The sequence below is a fragment of the Balaenoptera acutorostrata genome, chromosome 19 (assembly GCF_949987535.1).
Source record: "Balaenoptera acutorostrata chromosome 19, mBalAcu1.1, whole genome shotgun sequence".
In the NCBI taxonomy this organism is placed as follows: domain Eukaryota; kingdom Metazoa; phylum Chordata; class Mammalia; order Artiodactyla; family Balaenopteridae; genus Balaenoptera; species Balaenoptera acutorostrata.
Window position 1 is genome coordinate 36,730,930 of NC_080082.1, and position 13,127 is coordinate 36,744,056.

At 34.4% G+C, this 13,127-nt stretch overlaps 1 protein-coding gene across 4 annotated transcripts in view; it reads right to left on the reverse strand.

Moving 5' to 3' along the window:
• PHKB (phosphorylase kinase regulatory subunit beta) overlaps nt 1-13,127 on the reverse strand; it is a 194,881-nt gene that overhangs the window by 150,119 nt on the left and 31,635 nt on the right. For all 4 annotated transcript variants that reach the window (XM_057533263.1, XM_007167634.2, XM_007167636.3 and 1 more), the window contains 2 exons: nt 4,878-4,967; nt 2,846-2,984 (listed from right to left, as the gene is read on the reverse strand). In XM_057533263.1, the coding sequence (XP_057389246.1) occupies nt 2,846-2,984; nt 4,878-4,967 (229 nt within the window). The remainder of the gene's footprint in view (nt 1-2,845; nt 2,985-4,877; nt 4,968-13,127) is intronic.

The following is a 13,127-nucleotide window of genomic DNA, read 5'->3' on the forward strand; positions in this document are numbered from 1 at the left end:
TAAACGATGTAAATCAATATAATTATTTATAAAATAAAATAATTATAATGGTTATAATTATGTAAAATATAAAATTTTATTTATATTAATTATAATTATATTCACATATAATTATAATGTAATATAATGTAATGTAATATAATTATACATAGTGTAATATAGGTGTAGTGTAATATAATTATAATTTTAAACAATGGCATATTTAGGACTACAACTTGATATGTAAATGACATTTTAAAAAGTCAAACATTTTAGTATTTCTTCCCTCTAAAATAAAACAAAATTACAAAGTGAAACTGTAATATTACATTTAAGGAAAACTATTTCAAAGTGTATTTTTGCAAATAAGTTACTTCATTGTCTCTTGACTTTATCCAATTATTTAATTAAATAACATCAAATTATACTCCTAATGTATATGAAATATAAATGTGCATAAAATAATCCTTTTAAGTCCTCAGTACACATGCACACACACACAAATTCAAACAGAAGGGAGGTTTCAAGAGATTGTTGACAAGACTGATTGAAAACTAATACAATTAGAAAAATCAAATTACTCCCATTTTCAAAAATTAATAACTTTATATATTATGCATTCATTACCAATAAGAGATTGATATAAATTCCTGAAGAGAAAACACTGACAGCCTAATTTTTGAGGAATTCTTCCTAATATAATCTATATGATTTCATTAGCATTTACAAGTAGAACTGGAAACAAAATTCTACTAATTTTACAACATGGGGATTCTCTAAACAAACTATCACAACATAATATTGTGAAAGTAAAAAGGGCTTCATAGTAATTTTGTGGTAAGTACCCTTGCATTTCTCCAAATAGAACACATTTTGCTTGCTAGTAAAACAAAAAATCTGCTACTTTAAGTACGTAAGAAGATAAATTATCCAGGGAGTTAGTACATAGATAGTGTCCCCAGCAAATAAAAGACTTTAAATTCTCTATCAGATCTTTGAAGCCTCCTGGGAAAAGGCCTGTACTCTTGTTTTTTTTTAAGCAATTTTCCCCCAACATTTTATTTACAAAAATTTCAAATCTATAGAAAAGCTAAAAGAATGCTACAATTACTCTTCACCTGGATTCACCAGTTGCTAAAATTAGCTTGCATTCTCTAATTTATTTTCTGCAGTATTTGAAGTACCATTACCCACACATATTTCAGAAGTATCTCCTAAAAACAAGGACATTCTCCTACATAACCATAATATCATTATCATACCCAATGAATTGATACTATAATGTCTAATATATAGTGTATATCAAATATAATCCAATTATCCCCAAAATATACTTTACACTGTTTTTTAATGCGTGATTCAATCAAGGTTCTCGCATTGCATGTAGTTCTCATAATCTAGCCATCTTCACACCTATTTTCTTTTTTTTCTTTTTTTTTTTTTTAAAGTAGAGGGAAGGATTATTTATTTATTTATTTATTTTTGGCTGTGTTGGGTCTTCGTTTCGTGCGAGGGCTTTCTCTAGTTGCGGCAAGCGGGGGCCACTCTTCATCACGGTGCGCGGGCCTTTCACTATCACGGCCTCTCTTGTTGCGGGGCACAGGCTCAAGACACGCAGGCTCAGTAGTTGTGGCTCACGGGCCTAGTTGCTCCGCGGCATGTGGGATCCTCCCAGACCAGGGCTCGAACCCGTGTTCCCTGCATTGGCAGGCAGACTCTCAACCACTGTGCCACCAGGGAAGCCCACACACCTATTTTCTAATCTTCTATGATTACTACATTTTTTAAGAGCTCAGGCAAGTTGTCTTACAAGTAGTCACAATCTGGCTTTGTCTGATTGTTTATTTACAGATAGAGCCATTTACACATTTTGGTAAGAAGTCGATATGGGTAATGTGTCACATCAGGAGGCACCTAATGTCAGTCTGTCCCATTACTGGCTTGACTACTTGGTTAAGGTGCTACTGGTCCTAAGAATAGTAGTTGCTAGACATTTAATGAAGCTACATTGTGCTTACATAGAATATGGTAAAAAACGCTGGTAGTGACATTAGCAAACAAGTGCTGAAGGGGACTGCCTTTATATTATCTCATTATTTGATTTTCTTTACAAGTGCAACACATCAATGATTTAAGACAGAGGAATCATGTTCATGTGAAAGATACAATTTTCAAATCAGAAGTACATACATGTATCACCTTCAGAAAATTAATATTCAGAAACCTCATTTTTGTAACAGTTAAAATGTATCACTATTGACTGTGTCTCAGGACCCACAACAGATGCTTTCCATATATAATGAAATAAATGAAGTAAGGAGAACTTTTGTATTGTGAAAAGATTTATTTTTCTTTTACTTTATGAAATAATTATTTGACTTACAACCAGATTTATTAAGTGATACCCCAAAGAAGTATAGTGAGAAAAACACTAAACTGGAAGAGGGAAGGAGAAGAGTCCTGGCCCTGGCTCTGTCATTTACTAGTCGTGCAATTTTGAACAAATCTGTTAACTACTCTAGGCCCTAGTTTTATCATCTGTAAAATTCAATCACCATCAATTTCCTCTGTGATTGAAACCAATCAACTCAAAGAGAATGGGCAATTCATTCTGTCAAAGACTAATGATGATTTACAAACCTAGAGATGAGAAATTTTGGTCACAAAGTCATAAAATGTTAGAACTTGTCTCATGTAAATCCTTGGGAAAACTGAAAGGTTTAGGGTCCTAAAAGGAGATGTGAGCAGTTGCAGGTCACACAGTGACTCAGCAGCAGAGCCAGAAGATAGCTGCCCAATTTGTCTTGGGGCTACAAAACCCTATTACCTAGACTTGGAGTTACTAGTAAAAGACACACCAGCTTACCTGTATGCAAGAGCCAAAGCCCAGGCCCCAGCAGCACAGTATAGACTGTCATGGATCTTGGCCTTCTGATCATCACCACATGTTTTTGTGGGAAAGAGACCTGTGGTTGGACTTTGATACAGCAGCAATGTTGACTTGACTGCAATTGAAAACAAGAAAAAGAATGAATTGTACAGCCATCCATTTCCCTTGAGCTGAAGGTCTTAAACTTCTTTGGTTTCCTCATCCTACAATTTTGTTTCTAAACTTAGCTGTAGTATAAAACTTTTGAAGATGTAGAAACAACTCCAGGTAAGTAACTGTAGCCTAAGTAGGGATTCACACCGCATGAAGGGGTCTTTCCACTTTTGAGGAAAGAACTCAGCTAACTGGCATTTAAAAAGCCTTTAGCACATCCTTCTTTATGTCGGTAAGTGTTATAAGGCAACATCAGATACAGAAAAAAAAGATAAACCAAAAAACTAAGTATATTTTCAAAAATAAGTTCAATAGGGAAAAATAAAGCAAATATACAACAAAGAGTTGTATACATTTGCTAAATCCAAAGCTAACTCAACCCTAAACAGGCCAGAATCCTGTTTTTCACTGATGACTAATTTGTACCTGAAGAGCAATGTATTCATTTTACATATTATATTAGTGATATGTTTAACATTTTAAAACTGAATCCCATCCTTATACGACATGAAAACAGCAAGCAAATAATTATTTTGTGAACATTCAACTTAAGTCAAAGAAGTATGAAATCAGTGTTTTCCAGTCGTCCCTCAGTATGCACAGGGATGGTTCCAGGACCCACCATGCATGCGAAAATCCTCAGACACTCAAGTCCCTTATCTAAAATGGTTAATAAAGTAGGCCCTCCTTATCTGCAGGTTCTGCATCTGCAAATACAGAAAGCAAACTCTACTACCTAAGAGTACTAAAATAGAAAAATAAACACACTAAAATGACATTTCCTAAAAGCTATTTTATTCCTGTCTAACTATAAATGGATAAGTAATGTTTTTCCCCAAAATAAATTAAGTTACTCTAATCTAGATAGGCATATGTCAACTACTTTAGGACAGTTTTTCAAAGGTCTAAAGTACTCTGGTCCATCACAGAGATTAAAGACTTAAATTTCTTTTTCTTTTTTCAGACTAAACTGAAATTATCATTTCTTTCAGAATACCAGGGTATTTATTATTTTTCGCAGAGTAAAAAACTGGTCCTCATAGTCCAAAGTAAAAAACTGACATTTCTTTTAAAAGGCAGTTTAATCTCTTTAGCTAGTTATGGCTACAAAGATAATACGTGGCCAACATAAGAATATATACCAGAATCTTGACCAAAATAAGTTGAAATAAGGTTTTACATAATGTTGACACAAACAAAAAAATCCTTCTCCTTAGTGAGACAAGTAAATCAAATTTTATATTTGACATACTAGGCCACATAAATGGCACAAGAAGCAAACTGACAAAAAAAATTAATAGGCATTTCCAACTTATGGTCTGATGAACAAGGAGGAGCCCCCTAAATACATACATATCTCAAAGTTGCTTGCTCACATTAAGTAACAAAATTTGTCAGGTTGATCCTGACAAAAACAAAACAGCAACCAAAAAAACAGGTGCCTGATATCAGTAACAGTAACCTGAGATTACCTTTTGAATCTCAATGAACTAGAAATGGATATAAAAGGTTCAGGACTACATAGGAACCATGTATAGGTAAATAAGCAAGGAATACTTCTACAAAACCTTTGTGTAAGAATTATTCAAGAGACAGCCTCTAGTTCTCAAATCTGGTAATATTTAGGAAGGCTAAAAGGACACAGAGGACACTGGTGAGTTTCAAAATGATTCAAGGGACTGATATGATTTGTCAGATTCCTTTTAGTCCCCATATCATATGCAATTGGAATATGTAGCTGTCTAAGCACTGAAACTACCCCAACGTCCAAATGAGAGAACATCATCCATATAATGTCTATAATATAACTAAGGCATAGCTACCTAAGGACATGTTTTCCTCAGGTTTTGCTTACCAATTGTGTAATAGTGATCCAATTTATCCCACAGAGTTTCATTATCAGGTCTTGGAAGATTAATGCTTTTAAGAGGTTCATAAACTGAGCCTGAAAGAAAAATGAAAACCCATCAAATTCAATCATTTTCACCCAGATAAACAAAGAAACTTCTAAACAAATGAAGAAGCTCTACTTAGCAATCTAATTTTCATTTTTATAGTGAACTATCACATTTCACTACTTGTCAAATTTTGGGTGGGAAAAGGAGAAAGAAGAAAGCACTTGTAGTATTTCTAAATGTTATGAGCTATCCCCCTCCTCACCCCCAGCAGTCAAGCCAACTAACTCGTGTATACTGGTTCTAACATCTCAAATATCACTAATACTCCTGTGGTAGTCCAGTAGCTCAATAATTTCAGTTCCTTCTGAGAAATATCAATATATCTATTTACATGCCCTGAAATCCAAACCTTATTCCTTATCTTCATGCACTTTCAGGCAGTTTTCTGTCAAACAATCATACCCTCAAAATCTCAAGGAAAAAGATACTGTACATGTTCCAAAGTCATCCACTTCATGAATATTCAGATAGTTTTCATACTGAAAGCCTGAAGCCTCCACTTTCTCCTAGGTAGATAATACTTGCCTTATTATCTAGACTATAAGCAGAAACCATTTCTACTTTTCAGCCATGGAAACTACAGCAAGGTGTTAGCAGAATACACTGCTCAAAAGTTACAAAATTCACATTAATCATAATAATCTGCCACAAAATGGATACAGAAAATTGTTCACTTGACTAGTGCACTTTCTCAACTGCTGACTGAAAGGAAGACATCTGACCCTTCAGCCATCAGAATAAGTACTGACTCTCATTCTTGTTAAAAGCACTCAGAAATTATAAACATCTCAAAGTCACAATTAATCCACCCTGGGACTCAGGTAATCCATGTCATATAGTCTAACAACATAGCACAAGAGTGAACCTATAACTTACCAGGGTGGGGGATCGTGTTGGCAGGCATTAAGAATCAGTTTTTAAAGAAAATTAAAGCATTTATGTTCGTAAAATTGCTATGTCCAGTATGCTAGTTTAAAGCCAAGTTATTTGAAATCTCTTTATGTTTAGGGGAAGTAAGGTAAAGATCTACACATTCAGGCAATAGTCCCATTATCTTCTGTTAGAAAGAAAAATGACTTATGGATGAAAACAGGGAATATGAAATGACTTGCTCTGAGTGAAGAGATTTTTCTAGAAAAGTCTTCACAATGACACCAATGAGAATGACCCCCATAGTGAAGTATGGAGAGGACTACCAACACAGAGAGGAAAGCATCAGGACTGCAAAGGAGGCAAGGGTCCACACATGCCCTCTGCCTCTCTGCATTCAGTTAGCTCTGGGTAGATTTAAATATATTGGCAGTATATGGGCAGCCTGGCAGCTGGGAAGGAATGCTTGCATGTTAGGTGATAAGCTCTGGGGGGTCTATACACTCTTGGTGAAATTCAGCCATAATTAATAAAATAAAATCAGGTACAAATCATCATGTTTTAAATTGTGCATATGGATATACAAAGACTAAAGGGGACATGTTTGCTGGGGTGGAATGATTGTGGAATGATTTTTTTACTTAGATTTTATTTAGATTTGTTTTTATTTATTTTGTGGTGAAATGATTTGTTTTTATTTAGAGCACTATTCATAGAGCTAAGATTTTGCATTATATAAGAAAAATAAAGTCACCAAATGTTGCATATATATTTTCATTACAATTAGATAAATAATACATGTGCATATGGATAAAGATTGAAATAGAATATGCAAAACTGAAATCTACTTGCATTATAATAGTAGGTGAATTTATTTTGAAAGATTATTTTAATGACATTGTATCAGGGGTTTTAGAGTGAAAAATTACTTCCTTTAAAAGTACTATTACATTTAAGGTGCCCCTTACCTCCCCCAAGAGACTAAAATGATTCTGTCATCTAATGTTTTTCAATAAAATCACCCGTGGAGTTTCTTAGAAGCAACAATAAATAAACAAATGGGAAACCAGACTTTTCAAGAAAATAAATACCCATTCAGTAGGAGCTAAAAGAGAAGATGTTCAAAGCAAAGCAGAAAAGTGTAAAAGTAAAATCAGCTATTTCACTGAGAATCTATGTTTCCTTAAACCTTCCTATATCTTCAAAGAAAGCCCATGGTAAATTAAGAACAGCTTGGCTAGATAAATGTCAACACTTCAGTGATAACCGCTATATTGCTTCTGAAGTAACTGCATAAAATTAAATTACTTAGAAAGGAAAAGCAATAATGGAAACATTTTAAACAAGAATTAAACATCTGAAAAGCATCAATACCAATACAAATGTGGAGGAGAAAGAAATCAACAATGGAGTACAAGTTCCCAAAGACAAAGAAAAAGATGCAAAATAACAGAAAGAGAAGCAAGAAAAACTATAATCCTGCAGCCTGTGGAACAAAAACCACATTCACAGAAAGATAGACAAGACGAAAAGGCAGAGGGCTACGTACCAGATGAAGGAACAAGATAAAACCCCAGAAAAACAACTAAATTAAGCAGAGATAGGCAACCTTCCAGAAAAATAATTCAGAATAATGATAGTAAAGATGATCCAGGACCTCGGAAAAAGAATGGAGGCAAAGATCGAGAAGATGCAAGAAACGTTTAACAAAGACCTAGAAGAATTAAAGAATTCAAGAACAAACAGAGATGAACACATTAACTGAAATGAAAACTACACTAGAAGGAATCAATAGCAGAACAACTGAGGCAGAAGAACGGATAAGTGACCTGGAAGACAGAATGGTGGAATTCACTGCTGCGAAACAGACTAAAGAAAAAAGAATGAAAAGAAATGAAGACAGCCTAAGAGACCTCTGGGACAACATTAAATGCAACAACATTCACATTATAGGGGTCCCAGAAGGAGAAGAGAGAGAGAAAGGACCAGAGAAAATATTTGAAGAGATTATAGTCGAAAACTTCCCTAACGTGGGAAAGGAAATAGCCACCCAAGTCCAGGAAGCGCAGAGAGTCCCATACAGGATAAACCCAAGGAGAAACACACCGAGACACATAGTAATCAAATTGGCAAAAATTAAAGACAAAGAAAAACTATTGAAAGCAGCAAGGGAAAAACGACAAGTAACATACAAGGGAACTCCCATAAGGTTAACAGCTGATTTCTCAGCAGAAACTCTGCAAGCCAGAAGGGAGTGGCGTGATATACTTAAAGTGCTGAAAGGGAAGAACCTACAACCAAGATTACTCTACCCGGCAAGGATCTCATTCAGATTTGATGGAGAAATCAAAAGCTTTACAGACAAGCAAAAGCTAAGAGAATTCAGCACCACCAAACCAGCTCTACAACAAATGCTAAAGGAACTTCTCTAAGTGGGAAACACAAGCAAAGAAAAGGACCTACAAAAACAAACCCAAAACAATTAAGAAAATGGTCATAGGAACATACATATCGATAATTACCTTAAACATGAATGGATTAAATGCTCCAACCAAAAGACACAGGCTTGCTGAATGGATACAAAAACAAGACCCATATATAGGCTGTCTACAATTGACCCACTTCAGACCTAGGGACACATACAGACTGAAAGTGAGGGGATGGAAAAAGATATTCCATGCAAATGGAAATCAAAAGAAAGCTGGAGTAGCTATACTCATATCAGATAAAATAGACTTTAAAATAAAGAATGTTGCAAGAGACAAGGAAGGACACTACATAATGATCAAGGGATCAATCCAAGAAGAAGATGTAACAAATATAAATATATATGCACCCAACATAGGAGCACCTCATTACATAAAGCAACTGCTAACAGCTATAAAAGAGGAAATCAACAGTAACACAATAATAGTGGGGGACTTTAACACCTCACTTACACCAATGGACAGATCATCCAAAATGAAAATAAATAAGGAAACAGAAGCTTTAAATGACACAATAGACCAGATAGATTTAATTGATATTTATAGGACATTCCATCCAAAAACAGCAGATTACACTTTCTTCTCAAGTGCGCACGGAATATTCTCCAGGATAGATCACATCTTGGGTTACAAATCAAGCCTCAGTAAATTTAAGAAAACTGAAATTATATCAAGCATCTTTTCTGACCACAACGCTATGAGATTAGAAATGAATTACAGGGAAAAAAAAGGAAAAAACACAAACACATGGAGGCTGAACAATACGTTACTAAATAACCAAGAGATCACTGAAGAAATCAAAGAGGAAATCAAAAAATACCTAGAGACAAATGACAATGAAAACACCAGATCCAAAACCTATGGGATGCAGCAAAAGCAGTTCTAAGAGGGAAGTTTATAGCTATACTAGCCTACCTCAAGAAACAAGAAAAATCTCAAGTAAACAATCTAACCTTACACCTAAAGGAACTAGAGAAAGAAGAACAAACAAAACCCAAAGTTAGCAGAAGGAAAGAAATCATAAAGATCAGAGCGGAAATAAATGAAATAGAAACAAAGAAAACAATAGCAAAGATCAATAAAACTAAAAGCTGGTTCTTGGAGAAGATAAACAAAATTGATAAGCCATTAGCCAGACTCATCAAGAAAAAGAGGGAGAGGACTCTAATCAATAAAATTAGACACCACAGAAATACAAAGCATCCTAAGAGACTACTACAAGCAACTCTATGCCAATAAAATGGACAACCTAGATGAAATGGACAAATTCTTAGAAAGGTATAACCTTCCAAGACTGAACCAGGAAGAAATAGAAAATATGAACAGACCAATCACAAGTAATGAAATGGAAACTGTGATTAAAAATCTTCTAACAAACAGAAGTCCAGGATCAGATGGCTTCATAGGTGAATTCTATCAAACATTTAGAGAAGAGATAACACCCATCCTTCTCAAACTCTTCCAAAAAATTGCAGAGGAAGGAACACTCCCAAACTCATTCTATGAGGCCACCATCACCCTGATACCAAAACCAGACAAAGATAGTACAAAAAAAGAAAATTACAGACCAATATCACTGATGAATATAGATGCAAAAATCCTCAATAAAATACTAGCAAACAGAATCCAACAACACATTAAAAGTATCATACACCACGATCAAGTGGGATTTATCCCAGGGACGCAAGGATTCTTCAATATATGCAAATCAATCAATGTGATACACCATATTAACAAATTGAAGAATAAAAATCATATGATCATCTCAATAGATGCAGAAAAAGCTTTTGACAAAATTCAACATCATTTATGATAAAAACTCTCCAGAAAGTGGGCATAGAGGGAACCTACCTCAACATAATAAAGGCCATATACGACAAACCCACAGCAAACATTATTCTCAACGGTGAAAAACTGAAAGCATTTCCTCTAAGATCAGGAACGAGACAAGGATGTCCACTCTCACCACTATTATTCAACATAGTTTTGAAAGTCCTAGCCACGGCAATCAGAGAAGAAAAAGAAATAAAAGGAATACAAATTGGAAAAGAAGAAGTAAAACTGTCAACTGTTTGCAGATGACATGATATTATACATAGCGAATCCTAAAGATGCCACCAGAAAACTACTAGAGCTAATCAATGAATTTGGGAAAGTTGCAGGATACAAAATTAATGCACAGAAATCTCTTGCATTCCTATACACAAATGATGAAAAATCTGAAACAGAAATTAAGTAAACACTCCCATTTACCATTGCGACAAAAAGAATAAAATACCTAGGAATAAACCTACCTAGGGAGACAAAAGACCTGTATGCAGAAAACTATAAGACACTGATGAAAGAAATTAAAGATGATACCAACAGGTGGAGAGATATACCATGTTCTTGGATTGGAAGAATCAATATTGTGAAAACGACTATACTACCCAAAGCAATCTACAGATTCAATGCAATCCCTATCAAATTACCAATGGCATTTTTTACGGAACTAGAAAAAATCATCTTAAAATTTGTATGGAGACACAAAAGACCCCGAATAGCCAAAGCAGTCTTGAGGGAAAAAAACGGAGCTGGAGGAATCAGACTCCCTGACTTCAGACTATACTACAAAGCTACAGTAATCAAGACAATATGGTACTGGCACAAAAACAGAAATATAGATCAATGGAACAAGATAGAAAGCCCAGAGATAAACCCACGCACCTATGGTCAACTAATCTATGACAAAGGAGGCAAAGATATACAATGGAGAAAAGACAGTCTCTTCAATAAGTGGTGCTGGGAAAACTGGACAGCTACATGTAAATGAATGAAATTAGAACACTTCCTAACACCATACACAAAAATAAACTCAAAATGGATTTGAGACCTAAATGTAAGACCGGACACTATAAAACTCTTAGAGGAAAACATAGGAAGAACACTCTTTGACATAAATCACAGCAAGATCTTTTTTGATCCACCTCCTAGAGTAATGGAAATAAAAACAAAAATAAACAAATGGGACCTAATGAAACTTCAAAGCTTTTGCACAGCAAAGGAAACCATAAACAAGACGAGAAGACAACCCTCAGAATGGGAGAAAATATTTGCAAACGAATCAACGGACAAAGGATTAATATCCAAAATATATAAACAGCTCAATATTAAAGAAACAAACAACCCAATCCAAAAATGGGCAGAAGACCTAAATAGACATTTCTCCAAAGAAGACATACAGATGGCCAAGAAGCACATGAAAAGATGCTCAACATCACTAATTATTAGAGAAATGCAAATCAAAACTACAATGAGGTATCACCTCACACCAGTTAGAACGGGCATTATCAGAAAATCTACAAACAACAAATGCTGGAGAGGGTCTGGAGAAAAGGGAACCCTCTTGCACTGTTGGTGGGAATGTAAATTGATACAGCCACTATGGAGAACAGTATGGAGGTTCCTTAAAAAACTAAAAATAGATTTACCATATGATCCAGCAATCCCACTACTGGGCATATACCCAGAGAAAACCGTAATTCAAAAAGACACGTGCACCCGAATGTTCATTGCAGCACTATTTACAATAGCCAGGTCATGGAAGCAACCTAAATGCCCATCAACAGACGAATGGATAAAGAAGTTGTGGTACATATATACGATGGAATATTATTCAGCCATAAAAAGGAACGAAATTGAGTCATTTGTTGAGAAGTGGATGGATCTAGAGACTGTCATACAGAGTGAAGTAAGTCAGAAAGAGAAAAACAAATATCGTATGTTAATGCATGTATGTGGAACGTAGAAAAATGGTACAGATGAGCCAGTTTGCAGGGCAGAAGTTGAGACACAGATGTAGAGAATGGACATATGGACACCAAGGGGGGAAAACTGCGATGAGGTGGGGATGGTGATGTGCTGAATTGGGCGATTGGGATTGACATGTATACACTGATGTGTATAAAACTGATGCCTAATAAGAACCTGCAGTATAAAAAAACAAACAAAACAACTAATACTAAACTTTCATTGGGTTATTTGTATGGAAATATGTTAATATAAATGTTTCAGACATTACATGAAATTTCTAAAAATCTTATATTTGTATTTGTATGGAAATATGTATGGAAATATGTTAATATAAATGTTTCAGACATTACATGAAATTTCTAAAAATCTTGTATTTGTATGGAAATATGTATGAAAATATGTTAATATAAATGTTTCAGACATTACATGAAATTTCTAAAAATCTTATATTTGTATTTGTATGGAAATATGTATGGAAATATGTTAATATAAATGTTTCAGACATTACATGAAATTTCTAAAAATCTTATATTTGTATTTGTATGGAAATATGTATGGAAATATGTTAATATAAATGTTTCAGACATTACATGAAATTTCTAAAAATCTTATATTTGTATTTGTATGGAAATATGTATGGAAATATGTTAATATAAATGTTTCAGACATTACAGGAAACTTCTAAAAATCTTATATGGTCTGGTATAATGTTATAAGTAATAATCCTAGTTATTACTTTAAAATGTATATCTCAGAAATAACTAATTTTCTTGTCAACTGCATTATTATGAACTTTCATCAAATCTTTAACCATGGTCATTTTTAAGTCTTTTGTCATTTACAGACAGTTCTGGGTGTACTCTGATGATTTTGCAAATATGTTCCTATAAAAGAGTTTCATCTTCAAGAAATTCATGGAAAAGACTCTGACAAGTACAGGTTTCTGGTAACTGACTGTACTGCTGAACTGAATGAATAAGCATTTTCAGAACTCTAATG